Source organism: Bos indicus x Bos taurus, chromosome 27 (assembly GCF_003369695.1).
Source record: "Bos indicus x Bos taurus breed Angus x Brahman F1 hybrid chromosome 27, Bos_hybrid_MaternalHap_v2.0, whole genome shotgun sequence".
NCBI classification, from domain to species: Eukaryota; Metazoa; Chordata; class Mammalia; order Artiodactyla; family Bovidae; genus Bos; species Bos indicus x Bos taurus.
The window spans coordinates 30,607,256-30,626,822 of record NC_040102.1 but is presented as its reverse complement, the minus strand read 5'-3'; the positions used below and the strand labels follow the sequence as shown (position 1 = coordinate 30,626,822).

The 19,567-nt window shown below is 41.5% G+C and overlaps 1 protein-coding gene across 10 annotated transcripts in view; it reads right to left on the bottom strand.

Moving 5' to 3' along the window:
- Nucleotides 1-19,567, bottom strand: part of UNC5D (unc-5 netrin receptor D) — a 684,626-nt gene that overhangs the window by 300,061 nt on the left and 364,998 nt on the right. For all 10 annotated transcript variants that reach the window (XM_027529851.1, XM_027529855.1, XM_027529846.1 and 7 more), the window contains exon 3: nt 3,151-3,294. In XM_027529851.1, coding sequence (XP_027385652.1) covers nt 3,151-3,294 — 144 coding nt within the window. The remainder of the gene's footprint in view (nt 1-3,150; nt 3,295-19,567) is intronic.

The window sequence follows — 19,567 nt, the reverse complement described above, 5'->3', positions numbered from 1 at the left end:
TCCTAATTTTGCAAAGTCCCCTCAAGACAGTTGTCATCAGATTCATAAGCTAGATTCATATATCGAAATCTTTATTGAGCACATGAAGAGGCCTTTAGCACTTCAAAAACCAATCTTAAAAAGAAAAAATATAGTGACAATTATATCCAATTTGGCTTTTCATTTATTGGGAATAAAAACTATTCTCATGTGCAATATGTTATTTGCTGGGAAACGCTTGCAAATAGCAGGCAGAAATCCCTTATTTCAACAAAACATGAAAGTTATAAAAAAAATAAGAACTGTCTTTTTTAATTTTTTTTAACCCTTCTGCAAGTAAATCAAAAGAATTCTAAGCAAGGTCCTAAAGGCAGTTTTTTCCCTCCACTTTTGATGCCATTAAACATGGTTAAGTTTCGATTTATATTTTACTGTACACTGGTTCCCAAGTCAAATGCAATATTTAATGATAAATGTCTTGACTTGCATAAATAATTTTAAATAAATGAAAGAATCTGTCACTTGTTACATAGGAAGAGATTAAAAATATGTTTAAATATTAGAGATTATATTAAGCTAACTGCATAACATGGGCTTTAAAGATATTCTTTTTTACTTAAAAATCACCTTTATTATAGTCATATGTGCATATCCTGTACAAGAATGACCAAATGGTTTTTTAATCCCTAAAGAGATTTGCAAGATTATTATCACAAAAGTATCAGCTGACTCTAAAAAGTAGGCAGTGAAAAGAACAGTGTTTTCCATTTTTTAAACATTTCTTAAATTCTATCCCACTTTTGAGAACTGGATACTTTGGGGTAGCCTCAAATGAAGTTTTAGAGTCTACATAGCCATAACCCACAGAAAAATTACTAAGGCACCAGAAATGTAACTCAGTTCAATTAGTTTAAGTATTAACACACTGGCTAATGATGCTGGAGATACAGAGGATCAAATATGTCATAATAACTGATGATCGATAAGTGTTAACTCTGTGTGAGGTATGATTTTAGACACTATAGTAATCAATACCTCTAACTCTTATAATAACTCTACCAAATCAGCACCCTTTTATCATAACATTAGATGCAAAGAGAAGAATCACTTGGCCCCCATCACAACACTAAGCGGTGGACTTACTAACTGGGAACCAACAGGACCCCAGTATCTGGGTTCTCAGCCACCAGGATACACACTCCTGAAATAGGAAACTCTCAGAGCAAAGGCACATGTCTGAGAAGTGAGGGTGATGCGCAGAAGGTCAATGTGTTTAGAAGGATGGAGTACAGTGTATACAATCAAAGGTTGTGGAAGTTAACAAAAGATGGGTTTGAGCCATTTTCTGCCAAATTTTCTAAGGATGGAGGGAACCTTTGGAGGTTTCTAGCAGCCACGTAATTGCCAGGAATGAATGAGCAACTATGGAAGTGACAGAGTTTGGAGATGGACAGATTCATGAGATGCTATATATAGGATAGCATACATGTGGGGCTCAAGAGATAGTAGTAAAAAGAAGGGGGCAAGTGATATGGAAAAGACAAAGGAAATAGAGGGAACTTGTGTTGAAACTCCCTAAACGGTTTTCCTTTTCCTCTCTTTGGGGTCTAAAGGATAATCTGCTTCACCCTGACTAGGGTCAAATACCTTGGCAAGGCTGACCAAGGCCACGCTAGGAGCACAGAGCTGGGCGTCTTAAGGAAGAATAAAATCAAACATTCCCTGTCTCAGCTGACCAGTCATAAAGTTATTTGTGGGCTAAAACAACTACAGGTACAGGGAACACGTTTCCCACGGCTCTTACATCAAAGAGCACAGCTTACAAGATGACCTCCTCCTTGGCCTCCTAGGGCCCAGTCAACATGCAGCCAAGAGCTTCCCAAAGTGTGAGGACAGTGAAAGTGATGGGCCTGTGCTGAGAGGGAGATTTCATTTCCCCAGAAACCGAAATGTCTCTTCAACACACAATTTATTCTTATTCTCAATCCCCAAACCATCCACATTTGCTACGAAGAACTCCTTGAGTCCTCAGATAAATGGCCCTTAACCTATATTCTTCACGGCACTCTCAAAAGAAGCATTCAAAAAGGTATTAATATAATAACAACAGTAACCATCTCTGGCCTCTTCTTTTGAGGGGCTGTGGGGTGGGCGGAGAAGGCAATGGCACCCCACTCCAGTACTCTTGCCTGGCAAATCCCATGGATGGAGGAGCCTGGTAGGCTGCAGTCTATGGGGTCGCTAGGAGTCAGACAGGACTGTGTGACTTCACTTTCACTTTTCACTTTCATGCATTGGAGAAGGAAATGGCAACCCACTCCAGTGTTCTTGCCTGGAGAATCCCAGGGACGGGGGAGCCTGGTGGGCTGCCATCTATGGGCTCGCACAGAGTCGGTCACGACTGAGGCGACTTAGCAGCAGCAGCAACAGGGGTGGGCTTTTACACTCCTTGGCACAGGAGATTTCATGCAGACTCACTGGGGTGGAAGGGATGACGACATTTAAGGAAGAGAAAGGAAATTTGTGTATTTCTAAACATGTTTGAGATGATAAAAACACTGATGCTAAAACGTGATGAAGAAATGTTAGGCTCTTCTGAAAGGTAATCCCTTTTTTTTTTTTTTTTCTTCAAGAGCCTTTTTTCTCAGTCCTACTTGGGTCAAACAAATGCACTTTTAAAACCCATTTCCATGTTTTAAGATTCAGAGGAAAGAGGTTTAACAGGAGGCTATAAAACTCCCTTAATCTTTAATGTCTTATTTTTGCAGATTTGCTGGCAAAGTATAGTAAACAGTCACTGCTCAACATTTCCCATCAATGCCCCCTGAACTGTGCCACTGATGATGAAGAGCAGAATCCATTTGCGTGGGTTTTTCTTTTCTTTTTTGGGGGTAAAACCATTTCTTCTGGTATTGTGGAGGCACCTGCATTTTAACAATCTAGGCAGAATCTCTGAGCCCAGCTCATTTGCTGATTGTCTACCAGAGGGAATTCTCAAACATTAAAAACACAATTTTAAAAGTGAGGACTGATTAGAGGTGGAGAGAATTCTGATGGTTTCTTGCCCTCCCCTCATCTCCCCAATTAGAAGCACCTGGCCTGTCCCAAGCCCGTCTATGAAAGGCTAGTCTGTGCTGCTACAGGACAAGAGGGTACCCTGAATATACTCACAGGCGATGCGCACGGAGGCCTTTCTGCTCTTGGAGGTCCCCAGGTGGCTCCACGCCACACACTGGCACCAGTAGTCCTCAGGCCCGTGGAAGTCCTCCACCTGCTGCCTGGTGACGTTGATAAACACCTCCCGGACCTTCAAGCCTGCAGAGGAGACAGAGCCAATCCACTGAGGCCGGTGTATTCCTCAGAGAGAAAGTTAAGGCCAGCCCAACCTCTTCCTGTTAATTAAAACCATTCTGTTTTTAATCAAGGCGAGGTTTTAATTACTTTGACAATAATATATTACTGCTAATTAAATTCCAACAGCTGAGTAGGCTGAAAAGAACAAGTGTAAAATATTAACCAATGTGGTTCCCATACAACAGAATCGTTTTCACACTCCCTTGACACCATGCTTTCTTTTTTTTCCCAGCTCTTATAAACATTCTTTTTTTTTTTTAATAGCATGTAGTTGACTTACAATGTTGTGTTTGTTCCAGGTACACAGCAAACTGAATCAGTTATACATATACATACATCCACTCTTTTTTAGATTCTATTCCCACATAGGTCATTACAGAGTACTGAACAGAGTTCCCTGTGCTATATAGTAGGTTCTGACTAGTTACCTATTTTATATACAGGAGTATGCAAATATCAATCCCAATCTCCCAAGTTCTTCTCCCTTTTCCCCTCTGTCTTTCTTGATGTAAAATCTACCATGAAGAATGTGGCCCCGAATTAATTGCTGGGATTCTAGAGACTAAAGAGGTCTCAACAAACCAATCCCAAAACACAGTTCCAGGTGGTTCTAAATGCCCCCACCTCTGGGTATGGCAGGAGAGGGTCACTGTCACCATGCAGCTTAAAATAAGGAGGGGACAGAGGTTATGCATGGTGAAGAGTCCAGGAAACCAAGGAAAAGCCAAAAACTCCAGACAACACAAGGGATGCAGACAAGCTGAAATAAGTTGATCTTGAATGCTTGAGAACCCAGGAAGAAAGGTTCTTGGTGCAATGGAATGAGGAGGCAAATTAAAAGAGAAGCTTTTATAGAAAAAGAGGTGAAGACTACATTCAGGAAATGGGATAAACTAAGACCTTGACCTTGTCCTTTTTTCATTACTGTATCTTTGTATTCTCCATCTAATAGTCAAAACGTTTGCCTGGTGCAGTTTATTGGGAGTGTGAATTTCTTTCAAACCTCTATCCAAGGACTATCAGCCTTTCTTTTTTTGGGGAAGGACAGCCACCTTGCATGAAGTGCTGAGGGGAAAAGGACACCTTCTTCACTAGCATCAGGTAAACCATTACGAGCAGGAGAGCAGCCTTTAGAATCAGCATGCTCTCTGTAGCCAGTGGCATTTGCCAAGCCTGTGCTCTGCCCTGGTATAGGCTGCATGGGAGAAAAAAGAGCTTACTGAATCCTGCCTAAGTGCCCAGCATCACTATAAGCCTTTCATCTGTTCACTCTTTATGTTTCCGCAGTGCACTGACAGAGCTGCGGCTGCTGAAGCCTCACTTTGCAGACCAGAGAGTCATTTGTCTGCAATCACACAGTCTATAAATGGAAGATCCAGGATTTGACCCAAATGAGGACTCTGCACAGGCCCCTCATTCAAATTCAACTCAGTCCTCGTATTTCAGGTACTTACACTTAATTATGGAAATAAGACTGATGCATGGTATATTTAAAGAAAATTTGGGTGCATAACTAGGCTTTTTCCTTATGTTCAAAAGGAATTCGGGGGACAGAACCATGGGAACAGTTAGTCTAAAGGAGCCAGGGACTCTTGGTACAGGAGGTAGAATTTGATTATACCCTGGGTGCTGGTAGGATTTAAAGAACAAGAATGAGGTGAAATACTCAGTCTGGGGAAACACTGCCTTCTGTTCAACCAATGACATGTTATTTATAGTGTGTGATGACAGCACTTTAGGGTCACATCAATCAGCATGTAAACAATTTGAGTGAGACTTTCTGAGTTTCTGGGAGGTACCACGCATAGAAAATCATCTTGAGGACAGTTGATCATTCACATCTCTGCACAGGGCACAGAAGCACACCTTTTACCTTATCAGAGATTTAAGTCCAGAAAGCCATCTCCTACATCGAACAGGAAAGAAGATTTCAGTTCAGTTCAGTTCAGATCAGTTGCTCAGTTGTGTCCGACTCTGTGACCCCATGAATCTCAGCACACCAGGCCTCCCTGTCCATCAGCAACTCCTGGAGTTCACTCAGACTCAGGTCCATGGAGTCAGTGATGCCATCCAGCCATCTCATCCTCTGTCGTCCCCTTCTCCTCTTGCCCCCAATCCCTTCCAGCATCAGAGTCTTTTCCAATGAGTCAATTCTTTGCATGAGGTGGCCAAAGTACTGGAGTTTCAGCTTTAGCATCATTCCTTCCAAAGAAATCCCAGGGCTGATCTCCTTCAGAATGGACTGGTTGGATCTCCTTTCAGTCCAAGGGACTCTCAAGAGTCTTCTCCAACACCACAGTTCAAAAGCATCAATTCTTTGGCACTCAGCCTTCTTCACAGTCCAACTCTCACATCCATACATGACCACAGGAAAAACCATAGCCTTGACTAGATGGACCTTTGTTGGCAAAGTAATGTCTCTGCTTTTGAATATGCTATCTAGGTTGGTCATAACTTTCCTTCCAAGGAGTAAGCGTCTTTTAATTTCATGGCTGCAATCACCATCTGCAGTGATTTTGGAGCCCAGAAAAATAAAGTCTGACACTGTTTCCACTGTTTCCCCATCTATTTCCCATGAAGTGATGGGACCAGATGCCATGATCTTTGTTTTCTGAATGTTGAGCTTTAAGCCAACTTTTTCACTCTCCACTTTCACTTTCATCCAGAGGCTTTTTAGTTCCTCTTTACTTTCTGCCATAAGGGTGGTGTCATCTGCATATCTGAGGTTATTGATATTTCTCCCGGCAATCTTGAGTCCAGCTTGTGCTTCTTCCAGCCCAGAGTTTCTCATGATGTACTCTGCATATAAGTTAAATAAGCAGGGTGACAATATACAGCCTTGACTTACTCCTTTCCCGATTTGAACCAGTCTGTTGTTCCATGTCCAGTTCTAACTGTTGCTTCCTGACCTGCATATAGGTTTCTCAAGAGGCAGGTCAGGTGGTCTGGTATTCCCATCTCTTTCAGAATTTTCCACAGTTTCTTGTGATCCACACAGTCAAAGGCTTTGGCATGGTCAATAAAGCAGAAATAGATGTTTTTCAGAACTCTCTTGCTTTTTCGATGATCCAGCAGATGTTGGCAATTTGATCTCTGGTTCCTCTGCCTTTTCTAAAACCAGCTTGAACATCTGGAAGTTCACGGTTCATGTATTGCTGAAGGCTGGCTTGGAGAATTTTGAGCTTTACTTTAATAGCATGTGAGATGAGTGCAATTGTGCTGTAGTTTGAGCATTCTTTGGCATTTCCTTTCTTTGGGATTGGAATCAAAGCTGAACTTTTCCAGTCCTGTGGCCACTGCTGAGTTTTCCAAATTTGCTGGCCTACTGACGGCAGCACTTTCACAGCATCATCTTTCAGGATTTGGAATAGCTCAACTGGAATTCCATCACCTCCATTAGGTTTGTTCGTACTGATGGCTTTCTAAGGCCCACTTGACTTCACATTCCAGGATGTCTGGCTCTAGGTGAGTGATCACACCATCATGATTATCTTGGTTGTGAAGATCATTTTTGTACAGTTCTTCTGTGTATTGTTGCCACCTCTTCTTAATATCTTCTGCTTCTGTTAGGTCCATACCATTTCTGTCCTTTATCGAGCTCATCTTTGCATGAAATGTACCCTTGGCATCTCCAATTTTCTTGAAGAGATCTCTAGTCTTTCCCATTCTGTTGTTTTCCTCTATTTCTTTGCATTGATCACTGAGGAAGGCTTTCTTATCTCTCCTTGCTATTCTTTGGAACTCTGCATTCAGATGAGTATATTTTTCCTTTTCTCCTTTGCTTTTCGCTTCTCTTCTTTTCACAGCTATTTGTAAGGCCTCCCCAGACAGCCATTTTGCTTTTTTGCATTTCTTTTCCATGGGGATGGTCTTGATCCCTGTCTCCTGTACAATGTCACAAACCTCCATCCATAGTTCATCAGGCACTCTGTATATCAGATCTAGTGCCTTAAATCTATTTCTCACTTCCACTGTATAATCATAAGGGATTTGATTTAGGTCATACCTGAATGGTCTAGTGGTTTTCCCTACTTTCTTCAATTTAAGTCTGAATTTGGTAATAAGGAGTTCATCGTCTGAGCCACAGTCAGCTCCCAGTCTTGTTTTTGCTGACTGCATAGAGCTTCTGCATCTTTGGCTGCAAAGAATATAATCAGTCTGATTTTGGTGTTGACCATCTGGTGATGTCCATGTATAGAGTCTCCACTCGTGTTGTTGGAAGAGGGTGTTTGTTATGACCAGTGTGTTCTCTTGGCAAAACTCTATTAGCCTTTGCCCTGCTTCATTCCATACTCCAAGGCCAAATTTGCCTGTTACTCTAGGTGTTTCTTGACTTCCTACTTTGGCATTCCAATCCCCTATAATGAAAAGACATCTTTTTTGGGTGTTAGTTTTAAAAGGTCTTGTAGGTATTCATAGAACTATTCAACTGCAGCTTCTTCAGCGTTACTGGTTGGGGCATAGGCTTGGATTACTGTGATATTGAATGGTTTGCCTTGGAAATGAACAGAGATCATTCTGTTGTTAAATCAGTGCATCCAGGTATAAGGTGGGGTAATTGATATGCCTGAGTTCCCCTGTCATCGAATAAGGAGACTTAGAGACAAGACATTTGGCAATCAGCTCTCGCTGAAGAAGCATTCAGTGAGTCAAAAATCTGTTCAGGCTAAAAAGGAATATATATACCCAGGTCTTCCGCATTTTAGTCGGATTTTTTACCAGCTTAGCCACAAGGGAAGCCCAAGAATACTGGAGTGGGTAGCTTATCCCTTCTCCAGCAGATCTTTCTACCCAGGAATCGAACCGGAGTCTTCTGCATTGCAGGTGGATTCTTTTTTTTTTAGTTAATTAATTTATTTTACAATATTGTATTGGTTTTGCCATACATTGACATGAATCCACCACGGGTGTACATGTGTTCCCCAACCTACACTCCCCTCCCACCTTCCTCCCCATCCCATCCCTCTGGGTCATCCCAGTGCACCAGCCCCGAGCATCCTGTATCATGCATCGAACCTGGACTGGCGATTCATTTCACATATGATAATTTACATGTTTCAATGCCATTCTCCCATATCATCCTGCCCTTGCCCTCTCCCACAGAGTCCAAAAGACTGTTCAATACATCTGTGTCTCTTTTGCTGTCTCATATACAGGTTTATTGTTACCTTCTTTCTAAATTCCATATATATGCGTTAGTATACTGTATTGGTGTTCTTCTTTCTGGCTTATTTCACTCTGTATAATAGGCTCCAGTCAGACACCTCATTAGAACTGATTCAAATGTATTCTTTTTAATGGCTGAGTAATACTCCATTGTGTATATGTACCACAGCTTTCTTATCCATTCATCTGCTGATGGACATCTAGGTTGCTTCCATGTCCTGGCTATTATAAACAGTGCTGCGATGAACATTGGGGTACACGTGTCTCTTTCCCTTCTGGTTTCCTCAGTGTGTATGCCCAGCAGTGGGATTGCTGGGTCATATGGCAGTTCTATTTCCAGTTTTTTAAGAAATCTCCACACTGTTCTCCATAATGGCTGGACTAGTTTGCATCCCCACCAACAGTGTAAGAGGGTTCCCTTTTCTCCACACCCTCTCCAGCATTTATTGCTTATAGACTTTTGGATAGCAGCCATTCTGACTGGCGTGAAATGGTACCTCATTGTGGTTTTGATTTGCATTTCTCTGATAATGAGTGATGTTGAGCATCTTTTCATGTGTTTGTTAGCCATCTGTATGTCTTCTTTGGAGAAATGTCTGGATTTTTTACCAACTGTGCTACCAGGGAAGCCCTACATATATATAAGTAAAGAGAAAGAGAGAGAAATACACACACACACAAATTATATATCATCGTGTGGGTGTGCTTACTCATGTCTGACTCTTTGCAACACCACAGACTTTAGCCTGCCAGGCTTCTCTGTCCATGGGATTTCCCAGGCAAGAATACTGGAGTGAGTTACCATTCCCTTCTCCAGGGGATCTTCGCAACCCACTGATGAACCTGTGTCTCTTGTGTCTCCAGGATTGGCAGGCAGATTCTTTACCACTGTGTCACCTGAGAAGCCCAAAGTATATACACATATGTATTTGTGTGTGTATATATACACACACAAATATATATTTACATATATATATACACATATATATATTTGCATGTGTATTACACACACACTTATTTTTATTTTCTCTTAAGAATATCTAAACCCATCAGCTTCTTCTAGGTTGCAAATGAAGATAAATAGCATCTCAAAATGGTTCAAGGTCATCGTGTTTATAAAGCAGAGAATTTCCTATCCAAACCTTAAAACATGCTATGAGTTAACCTAGGCACTGTGGTGCTTAAAGGGTACCTGGGGCCTGTTTTAATGAGACAGAGGAAGACAGTCAGACATGGAGTAAGTTTATACTCATAGATCCCTAGAAACAGGAGGCACATCACCCAGGGCTACATGGGGAAGCACCAGGGTCTGTCAGGAGGCAGAAGGGTCAGGAGACATGGGAAAGAGACTTTATTGCAGTTTCCTTGGGAAGAACTGGAGAGGCAAGGTAAAAAGATTTAGAGTTGGTGAGTTTGCTTCATTTCAGTGGACTCTGGGAGAGAATGGCTGTTGCTACTTGTCTGGTACCTGGTCCCAGGTTAGGGCAGGAGAATAAGAGTTTAATAAAAGGAATATTGGGGGTAAAGCTCTGTATCTGTTGGTTTGCTTATGAAGGACGTGCTTACAGGTGAGTCATTTGCATCTCTAGGAATGAGCTATCCCTGGGTAAGACAGTCCCTTGAAGGTCAGCGAGACCCTGAGATGTCAGAGAATCAAATACTAAACCTTGATAAACACAGTTACTACACATGGACAGCCATACATTTGCTTTGGAAAGCACAGACAGTTGGCCACAGACTCCCACAGGGAAGGTCATATTGATCTCACCCCATTCATGTCAGGAAGTCTTGCAACCTCTCATTCAGACTAACCGCAGCTGAAAGGGGAATGCTGAAGTCATGATTTCAGCATTACAGTGCCTTGGTTTCAAGTCCTTCAAAGAGGCTCCCTGTGGGTTTGGAGAAGTGGAATGAGTATCAACCAACTATTTCTAAACACAGTATGCTTTGGAAGGTAGCGTTGGTGTGTCAGCCTTCTCTAAAAAGCTATAAGTAATTCTGCAATCTACACACCACCCCCTCCCCCCCAAAAAATAGTATAGCATCTCTCTGGCTTAGGCTTTTTTTTTTTTTCCCTCTAACATGAGGTCTTTAGTCTTGTGAAGCCATCCCCTCTAGGAAAACTAAAAATAAAACTACCATATGAGTCAGCAATCCTACTGGCACAAGTGGGGAAATACCCTGAGGAAACTATAATTCAAAAGGACACATGTACCCCCAGTGTTCACTGAAGGACTGTTTATAACAGTTAGGACATGGGAACAATGTAAGTGTCTGATGACAGATGAATGGATAAAGAAGATGTGGTACATATATATACAATGGAATATTACTCAGCCAGTAAAAGGAATGAAAGAGAGTTATTCGTACAGACATAGATGGACCTAGAGTCTGTCCTATAGTGTGAAGTAAGTCAGAAAGAGAAAAACAAATACTGTATATGAATCCATATATATGAAACCTAGAAAAAATGGTACAAATGAGCCCAATTCCAAAGCAGAGATATAGATAATGGACATGTGAACACAGCGGGTGAGGGGAGGGCGGTCTGAATCGAGAGAGTAGCATCTTCACATTTACACTATCACGTGTACAATAGGTAGCTAGTGGTAAGCTGCTGTATAACACTGGAAGCTCAGCTGGGTTCTCTACGAGGACCTTCAAGGGGTGGGAGGGGGCAGAGTGGGAGGGAGGCCCGAGAGAGGGGATACATGTCTACTTAGGGCTGACTCACTTATCATACAGCAGAAACTAACAACATTGTAAAACAACTGTATTCAAATTAAAAAAGAAGGCCACAAGTGAATTAGCTAACCTCCCCTCTCCCACAAAGTATAGTGTGCTCTCCATACCAGGCCTTTTTCTTCTAACGTGAAGTATTTAGCCTTGTCAACCATACTCTCCAGGAAAACCCGTGGGAAATGGCAGTTTGTCTCCATTATACTTTTCTCCACCATAACAAAAAACATTTCATAAAAATAAAAACTTAAATAGTATATACTCTCATGAAGTGAAGTGAAGTCACTCAGTCATGTCCGACTCTTTGCAACCCCATGGATTGTAGCCTACCAGGCTACTCTATCCATGGGATTTTCCAGGCAAGAATACTGGAATGGGTTGCCATTTCCTCCTCCAGGAGATCTTCCCATACCAGGGACTGAGCCCGGGTCTCCTGCATTATAGGCAGACACTTTACCATCTGAGCCACCAGGGAAGAGTATATATACTCTCGTAAACCTTCACTATTGTTCTTTGAGTGATATAGTGTGTGTATGTATGTATGTGTATATATATATATATATGCATTAATAAAGTGCTTCCCGGGTGGTGTGGTCTTCCCTGGTGGCTCAGATGGTAAAGAATCTGCCTCCAATGAGGGAGACCTGGGCTTGATCCCTGGGTTGGGAAGATCGCCTGGAGGAGACAGTGGCAACCCACTCCAGTATTCTTGCCTGGAGAATCCCCATGGACAGAGGAGCCTGGCAGCCCTCAGAGGAGCCTGACAGTCCATGGGGTTGCAGAGAGTTGGACAGGACTGAGCGACTAAGCACAGCACACACACAGTTGGTGCAAAGGTAAAGAATCCATCTGCCAATGCAGGAGACCTAAGAGATGCAGGTTTGATCCCCAGGTCCAGAAGATCCCCTGGAGGAGGAAACGGCAACCCACTGCAGTATTCTTGTCTGGGAAATCCCATGGACAGAGGAGCTTAGCGGGCTACAGTCCATGGGATCACAAAGAGTCAGACACGACTGAGCACAGTGTGTACATGCATTAATAAACGTATACACATAAATGTATAAATGTGTGCATTTACATATATACATGAGAAATCACATCTGAGAAACATTCGTTGAAAGCAGCTCTATTTCCGGACACCTTTACCCACCCCCCAGCCCCCCTCAATGAATACTGTTGTAGAGATCATCATCTACTTCTCCATCTCAAGAGATGACAGCTAACTTGTTCAGAGGAAGTGCTACAGGGGAACAAAAATCCCAGGCAAATGGAAGCTGGCATGTCATAAATAAGACGAGCCTGGTACCTGATAACTTGTGCAACTCTAATAGGCACGGAAAAGTCCAACCCTTTAAATTATTGTGCAAATTATAACCATCAGCCTTTGTTATGGAGGAGAGTCTTACAGAAGATAAAAATATGACTATGGAACTGAAATGCTAATAAGCTTTCTACGCTGTGGATGGTTTAGTTGTAGAGAGACGAATGCTGGCAGCAGATGAGTAATTGCTCCGCGTGTACTAAACACAACAGAGCCGCACAGAGCTTCATCATGTGTCACCGTTATTTGTTTAAATGAGAAAAATGCTGACAGCAGTTATTGCTATAATCCCCGTATTTATCAGATAGGAAACACTAGTTACTCTTAGCAGGTCTAATCCTGTTGGGAGAATAAAAGTTAGGGAATTTTCAAACTAATTGAAGTATATGTTTCACTGTTCAGAGAAGAGAGATATTAGAAGAAAGGAGGAAACAGAGAGAAAAAGGCTGAACGTTATCAGGTTGACCAAAAAGCCCATTTGAGTTTTTCCCTAAGATGATACAGAGTATTTATTTCTGGTCCACTTTTAACAAAAGGGCTCTAGCTTAAGTCCTAACTTGTTCTTTAGAAAAGGGTTCTAGAGTAGTACTTAACATTCAGCACCATGCCAGCTGCAGCCAGTACCTAACAGCTGTCCCTCTGCTTTTCATCTTCTGATTATTATCAGACTTTCAGGAAGCCCATCAATACCATCCTGCCATGGTTTTTTCTGCAAACCAGTTCTCAGATGTACCTGGGGATGGGTGCATGGGGAGGGTTTCACATGGTTCTCTGAGGCTAAACATGTCACCACAACTGAATGTTCAGTCTTTGGAAGTTCTCTGTAGTGGGATACTCAGATAACTAAATAACCAGATTCAAGGGGAAAAAAGGAGAATCCCTCTTCCTCCTGTAATATTTTCAAACCACACAAAAGTAGTTAAGAGGCTTGCAACTAGATTGTGGTGAACTGTTTTCCAGCGTGATCTCCGTGCCCATTTCCCTGGGCTGTTCTAGCCCGTGTCATGCCTAGTCCACGCCTGGTTTGCTACACTGAGCAGTTTCATGATCGGGAATTAGCCCAGAGAATGAGTCTACTGAGTTAGCTTCCACAGATAAAGCTCCAAAGAACTATTCTAATACAACTTCACGAGTAGCATGGGATCTTGCTCAATTTAGGGCAAGAGAAAAAAAAAAAATATCAAACTGCCCACGAGAAGCAACCACCTCTTATTCAAGAACCTCCTTTAACAGACCAGCATCTCCTTAGATCCCTCATTCCCTCTGATGTGTGTACCTGGCTCTGACACAGCCCCATCTCATTCCACTGTCTACTAAGAAGAGGGAAAACAGCCCATTCTACTTGAAGAAGTGACTCCACCATGTATGCAAGGGGCCATTTCCCATTTGTCTCTTACTAGTTCAGGTAGTCGGAGAAGGCGATGCAACCCACTCCAGTACTCTTGCCTGGAAAATCCCATGGACGGAGGAGCCTGGTAGGCTGCAGTCCATGTGGTCGCGAAGAGTCAGACACGACCGAGCAACTTCACTTTGACCTTTCACTTTCATGCATTGGAGAAGGAAATGGCAATCCACTCCAGTGTTGTTGCCTGGAGAATCCCAGGGACGGGGAAGCCTGGTGGGCTTCCGTCTATGGGGTCGCACAGAGTTGGACACGACTGAAGCAACTTAGCAGCAGCAGCAGTCCAGGTAGTAGAGGAGAGTGAAGAAGCTGGCTTGAAACTCAGCATTAGAAAAAATAAGATAATGGAATCTAGTACCTAGTACCACCACTTCCTGGCAAATAGAAGGGGAAAAAAGTGGAAGCAACAGATTTTATTTTGGGGCACCCCAAAATGAATCCACTATGGTGGATAGTGACTGCAGCCATAAAATTAAAAGACGTTTGCTCCTTTGAAGGAAAGCTATGACAAACCTAGACAGCAAGGATCAATTAAAATTTAAAAACAGAGATGTCATTCTGCCAACAAAAGTAGCGGAAGCTATGGTTTTTCTAGTAATCATGTACAGATGTGAGAGCTGGACCATAAGGAAAGCTGAGCGCCAAAGAATGCTTTTGAATTGTGGTGCTGGAGAAGACTCTTGAGAGCCCCAAGGAGGTCAAACTAGTCAATTCTAAAGGAAATCAACCCTGAATATTCATTGGAAGGATTGATGCTGAAACTCTAATACTTTGGCCATCTGATTCGAAGAGCCAACTCTATGGAAAACACCTTGATGCCTGGAAAGATTGAGGGCAGGAGGAGAAGGGGGCGATAGAGAAAGAGATGGTTAGATGCCATTACCAATTCAATGGACATGAATTTGAGCACGCTCCAGGAGACAGTGAAGGAGAGGGAAGAAGGGTATGCTGTAATCCATGGGGATGCACAGAATTGGACATGATTGGTGACTGAACAACAACAGGAAGCCAAGGTTTAGAGCCCAGAAAGTAGACTCAAACAGTAAGCTTCCCCAAATTTTGAAGAACATATCATTCTTGACTAATCATTATATCATTTGTATGTCCCTTTACTTCTATTAACGTCATCATATCCATCATCTTAAAACCATGGTGTTACTAGTCCTATTATTTTGCTGCAGGTCCCGTATCATAAGAAAAAGATCAAAGACACAGTGACAACATACATTATTTTAAAACATTGTACTGAGGCCTCAGATATGCTTGCTACTTTGCCAGGCGCTGAAGATACTGTGACAAAGCAAATGATGAAGATTCTCGTTCTCAAGGAGCTGTGGATAGAGCAGGAGACACTTCAACCTGCCCAAACGTTGGAGTGTGACAAATTCTACAACAGGAGAAGCACAGGTGGCCAAAGATCACACAAGATAAGCTTTTAACCTCTCTATAGCACCACCAAAAGCTTCTAGGGTGGGCGCCATTCTACCTACAACCTGAAGGCCCAGTATTTAGCTCGGGGTCTAGGGCAAGGCTCTAGTAAAGACACATGAATCTGATCCGTATTTGAAGTTTTAAAACTTTGAGATGCAAAGAAGCCTTTAGATGGAACTGTGCTTCCATTTCTTAAGGGAGCTTACACGTCTTCAGGCCAACATGCTATACTGAAAGTAGCAAATTAAATGGAGCTAATTGAGAGGTAGATCCATATTTCATTTTACTGGCAGATGCTTAATTAGGGCTAAATGTCTTTTGCCACTTTATCCTAGCAACAAGATTAAAATGTATTTTGATAAAAAAAAAAAATCCTTCTTTGAAAGTGCACTATGCCTAATGAATACTCTTTAGTTTCCCCTGGATAATAACCACTCCACGTATCCCTCAGAAGTATGGCAAGTTCAGTCTTAAGTACAGAAACTAAGAATACACCCAAGCTCTCCAGTTTCATCCTCACCGGAGATTAGAATTAATCATCACAGAGGTGTCTGGCAGAGGAAAGTAAATTAACTTGATAGTGTGGTCTGATAACAGACAGAAGGGAAACTTAAGAGGCAGGAGTAGGGAAGGGAGAGTTATTTAGAGGACAGGACCCCTGAATGACTTACTCAGACCTCACACTCACAGCTTGTGGGTAACCCACTCATGATTTCCAACCCTGTTGCCCCAGTCAATGGCTTTTCATTCCTGCAGACACTACAACAACTTCCTGGTAGTAAATCATCCTGAGATTATCCCACCAATTCTATCTCCCTAGGTGATACCAGGGGCTCTGGGAATCACCAAGACAAAATGTGTATCAATGCAGTGAATCCTAGGCAAATGAGATGTCATTCCATGAAAGACAACTCTTTACCTGTTAATAATACAGATGCTGGGAAAGATTGAGGACAAGAGAAGAGGGTGGCAGAGGATGAGATGCTTGGATGGCATCACTGACTCAACGGACATGAGTGTGAGCAAGCTCTGGGAGATGGTTAAGGACAGGGAAGCCTCAGGTGCTGCGATTCATGGGGTTGCAAAGAGTCAGACATGACTTAGTGAATGAACAACAACAACATACCAGCACTTTTTGGAACTGTAAAAGTTCATAATTTTCTATTTGTTTTTAGAAGCATAGAAACTACTACTGCGTCTATTTAAACATTGGTAATACTGTAAAACACAATGAAATGTTTTACAACTGAAAAGATAAAATAACACACAATTTTAGCAGTTTTATATTTATCATTTTGAAGGCTAACCTCGACTGGGAATTTGCTATATACCAGACCTTGAGCTAAGTATGTCACACACGTTAGGTTCTACCACCCCTACTATAGTTTCCAGAGTAGATACAATTATAACTGCCATGTTATACAAGGCAAAGCTGAAGTGAAAGGATACTAAGCAACATACATACCTTAAGAAAGTCTGTAAATGGATAAACAGATCTCAAAAATGGTAGGTGTCATACTGCACTAATATTGACACTCTTAACCACAGGACTATCCTCAGTTTCTAAAATATCTTTATAATTCCCATTTCGCATAAACAAACACACTTCTAAATGCTGTATGAACAGAAAAGACTATAAAAGTCCAAAGACACTGCTTAAGAATTTAGGGTTTAGAACAAATATCGGGCTGATATCGTGATTTGCCATTAAATTATATAAGATGGTTAGCTGCCTTCTGTCTCTGCTATGAATGAAATGATATTAAACAGCTTTTTTTTGGTAGGACAGATTTAAATTAGACACACAAGACAAGGTCTGCATGTTCTGTCACAAATTTTGGGAAGGAATTCATAATATTTTCCCGAACACCTTTTTAGAATAGGTGGGTCCTCTCTGAGAAACAGAGTAATGAACAGGATAAAACCTGGGTGGGGTGGAAGAATGTTTCTATAAACGTGAGTTTTAAACCAACAAACTGGCAATGGAACAGTTGAGAGATGGATTTTTCTGTGTTCTGTGGTCTCAAATATATGCTTCCCAAATGTATCCTGGTGATTTGTGAACACTGAAGGTAACTTCAAATTAATGGTTTTCTGGAAGATACTATATCCAAATCCCCATCACCGGCATAGCAAAGTTCTTAGATATAAATTTTAAAGATTTAATACATTTTTATTTCTGTTCTTCTCCCTTTTCTCAACACAATCCATTAACCTCTTCTCCCCAGAGAGTGACTCCAGTTCTTTATGAAGGAAATCTCTCAGTGAAATCCCTGAAATGATATTCTTTAAGAAGAAAAATATTAGTTTACTGGAGTTGAGACTTTTCCCATAATGCATTGAAATACACATTATTTCACTCATTAGAGTTCGATATCTCCAAGGCAGAATAAGAACCAGGGAGGCTTGTTAAGGGAACTCCGTTTTTATTGAACAATAAAGAAGTAGCTAAGCTTATTGATAACTCAAGCTTCCCACAGGCTACATTATCCTGCTTGCCAAGGATGAGTTTTCCTGGTTATTGTTCTTCTCTGTGTGTGTGTGTGTGCACACACACTTGCTTATTATATTAAAACTCTTAATTTCTGGGTTACTGGAACAATCCACCCTTTTCTCAGGGGCACGATGCCTGAACTGGGACTGCCTCTCAACTCCAGATGTTAACTGAAGAAAAATAAAGGAAGAAGACTTCCCATATTTCCAAATGAAATGAGGCAGAACAAATGAAAGGGGATTGCTTGGCTTGTGCAGAGAACTACAAGTGTACATTACTAAGAGGTATAGCCATGTCTGTGCAAACACAGTAACTCATGTCAAATAAATTGTGCCTTTTGCAGGAAAGAACTCTTGCTCTGGGTTTTCCAAGCTAAATTGCATGAAAACACACAATCCTTTTTCTTCTTATTTGAACTGTTAGATGACGGGGCCAAATTACCAGAAAAGACCAAAGGCAGTTTGCAGCCTTTAACAACTGAAAGGACTTATTGCTTCCAATTTGGAAATACAAAAGATTCTATGTGGACTCCCAGCATTCCCAGGTCCTATGCATTTCCCATTAGTTCAGTGAAGAAAGAAAACCTGTAAGTAAAAAGGATATCAAAGTTCTCTGGGATTAAAAAATGGAGACCATGTTGGCCAAAGATATTGAAGCAGATACTTTTCAACTTCTTAACAGCATGGATAATTCTCTGCTGCTGCTGCTGCTGCGTCGCGTCAGTCTACCCCTGGTCAAATGTGGTCCCACTGTTCTTGGTCTCCTGGTGTCATTCACTCCCCCTGGACTGGCAGGAACTATTTTTCAGACCCCATCAAAAGCCATTAAGGCTGTAAGGTAGCCAACTCCTGTTCTCCAGCTCCACAGTGAAGAAACCCAAGGGAGGGGTAATGCATCTATTTTTCAATACCTGAGGCCATTTTGTTTCCAAACTTAATTGCACTTATGCATTAGTTTGGGGTCTAATATCTCCACTCATCTTGCTCCAGTGTCCACTTTTCCACTGAATACAGAGCTTAGGAAACATAATTGCAGTGTTCGGTAGACAGCGATTTTCATTAAGCACACAGAAGAAAAAAACAGTTTTAGGGAGAGACATTTCTTTTCTATTGATTCAATCAAAATAACTTGGAAGAAAAGGTTGTGCTTATTAAATTCTTTTCAAAAGGTAGTTGTTAAAATTTAAGTTCTTTCTCAAACGCTTGTTTTTTAAAATCAGTGTATAATCTCTTCAGATTTTGTCATTTATGATTTTTTTTTGTTCTTCCAAGTTCCTTTGAAATTTGTGACTTTTATTGGTCTTTTTTAATTTTATTTTATTTTTAAAGGAAGCAAAGGCAGAGCCTTTTACATGGAGGCAGAGAATGTAATCAACGCCGCTGTCTTCAAGACATGGAGTTGCCTAGCAATGAGAAAGGAATTAAAAGCAGGAAGCAATGACAAAACTGAATGTTGTGAAATTACAAGAGGGTAGAGTGTTAAATGGGCCTGCAATATTTATCAAGAGGTTTTTAAATGAGAATGGATATAGGATTTTCTAGCAGTAGTATAAAATAATAGCTGACCATTTTTCAATGTTCTTCCTATCTGTTATTTGCAGCAGTTTACCCAAAGGTTTTCTGCTACTTTCAGTTCATTATTGGCAAAATCTAGGACAGAAATGTCTGAGGAAAAAACACAC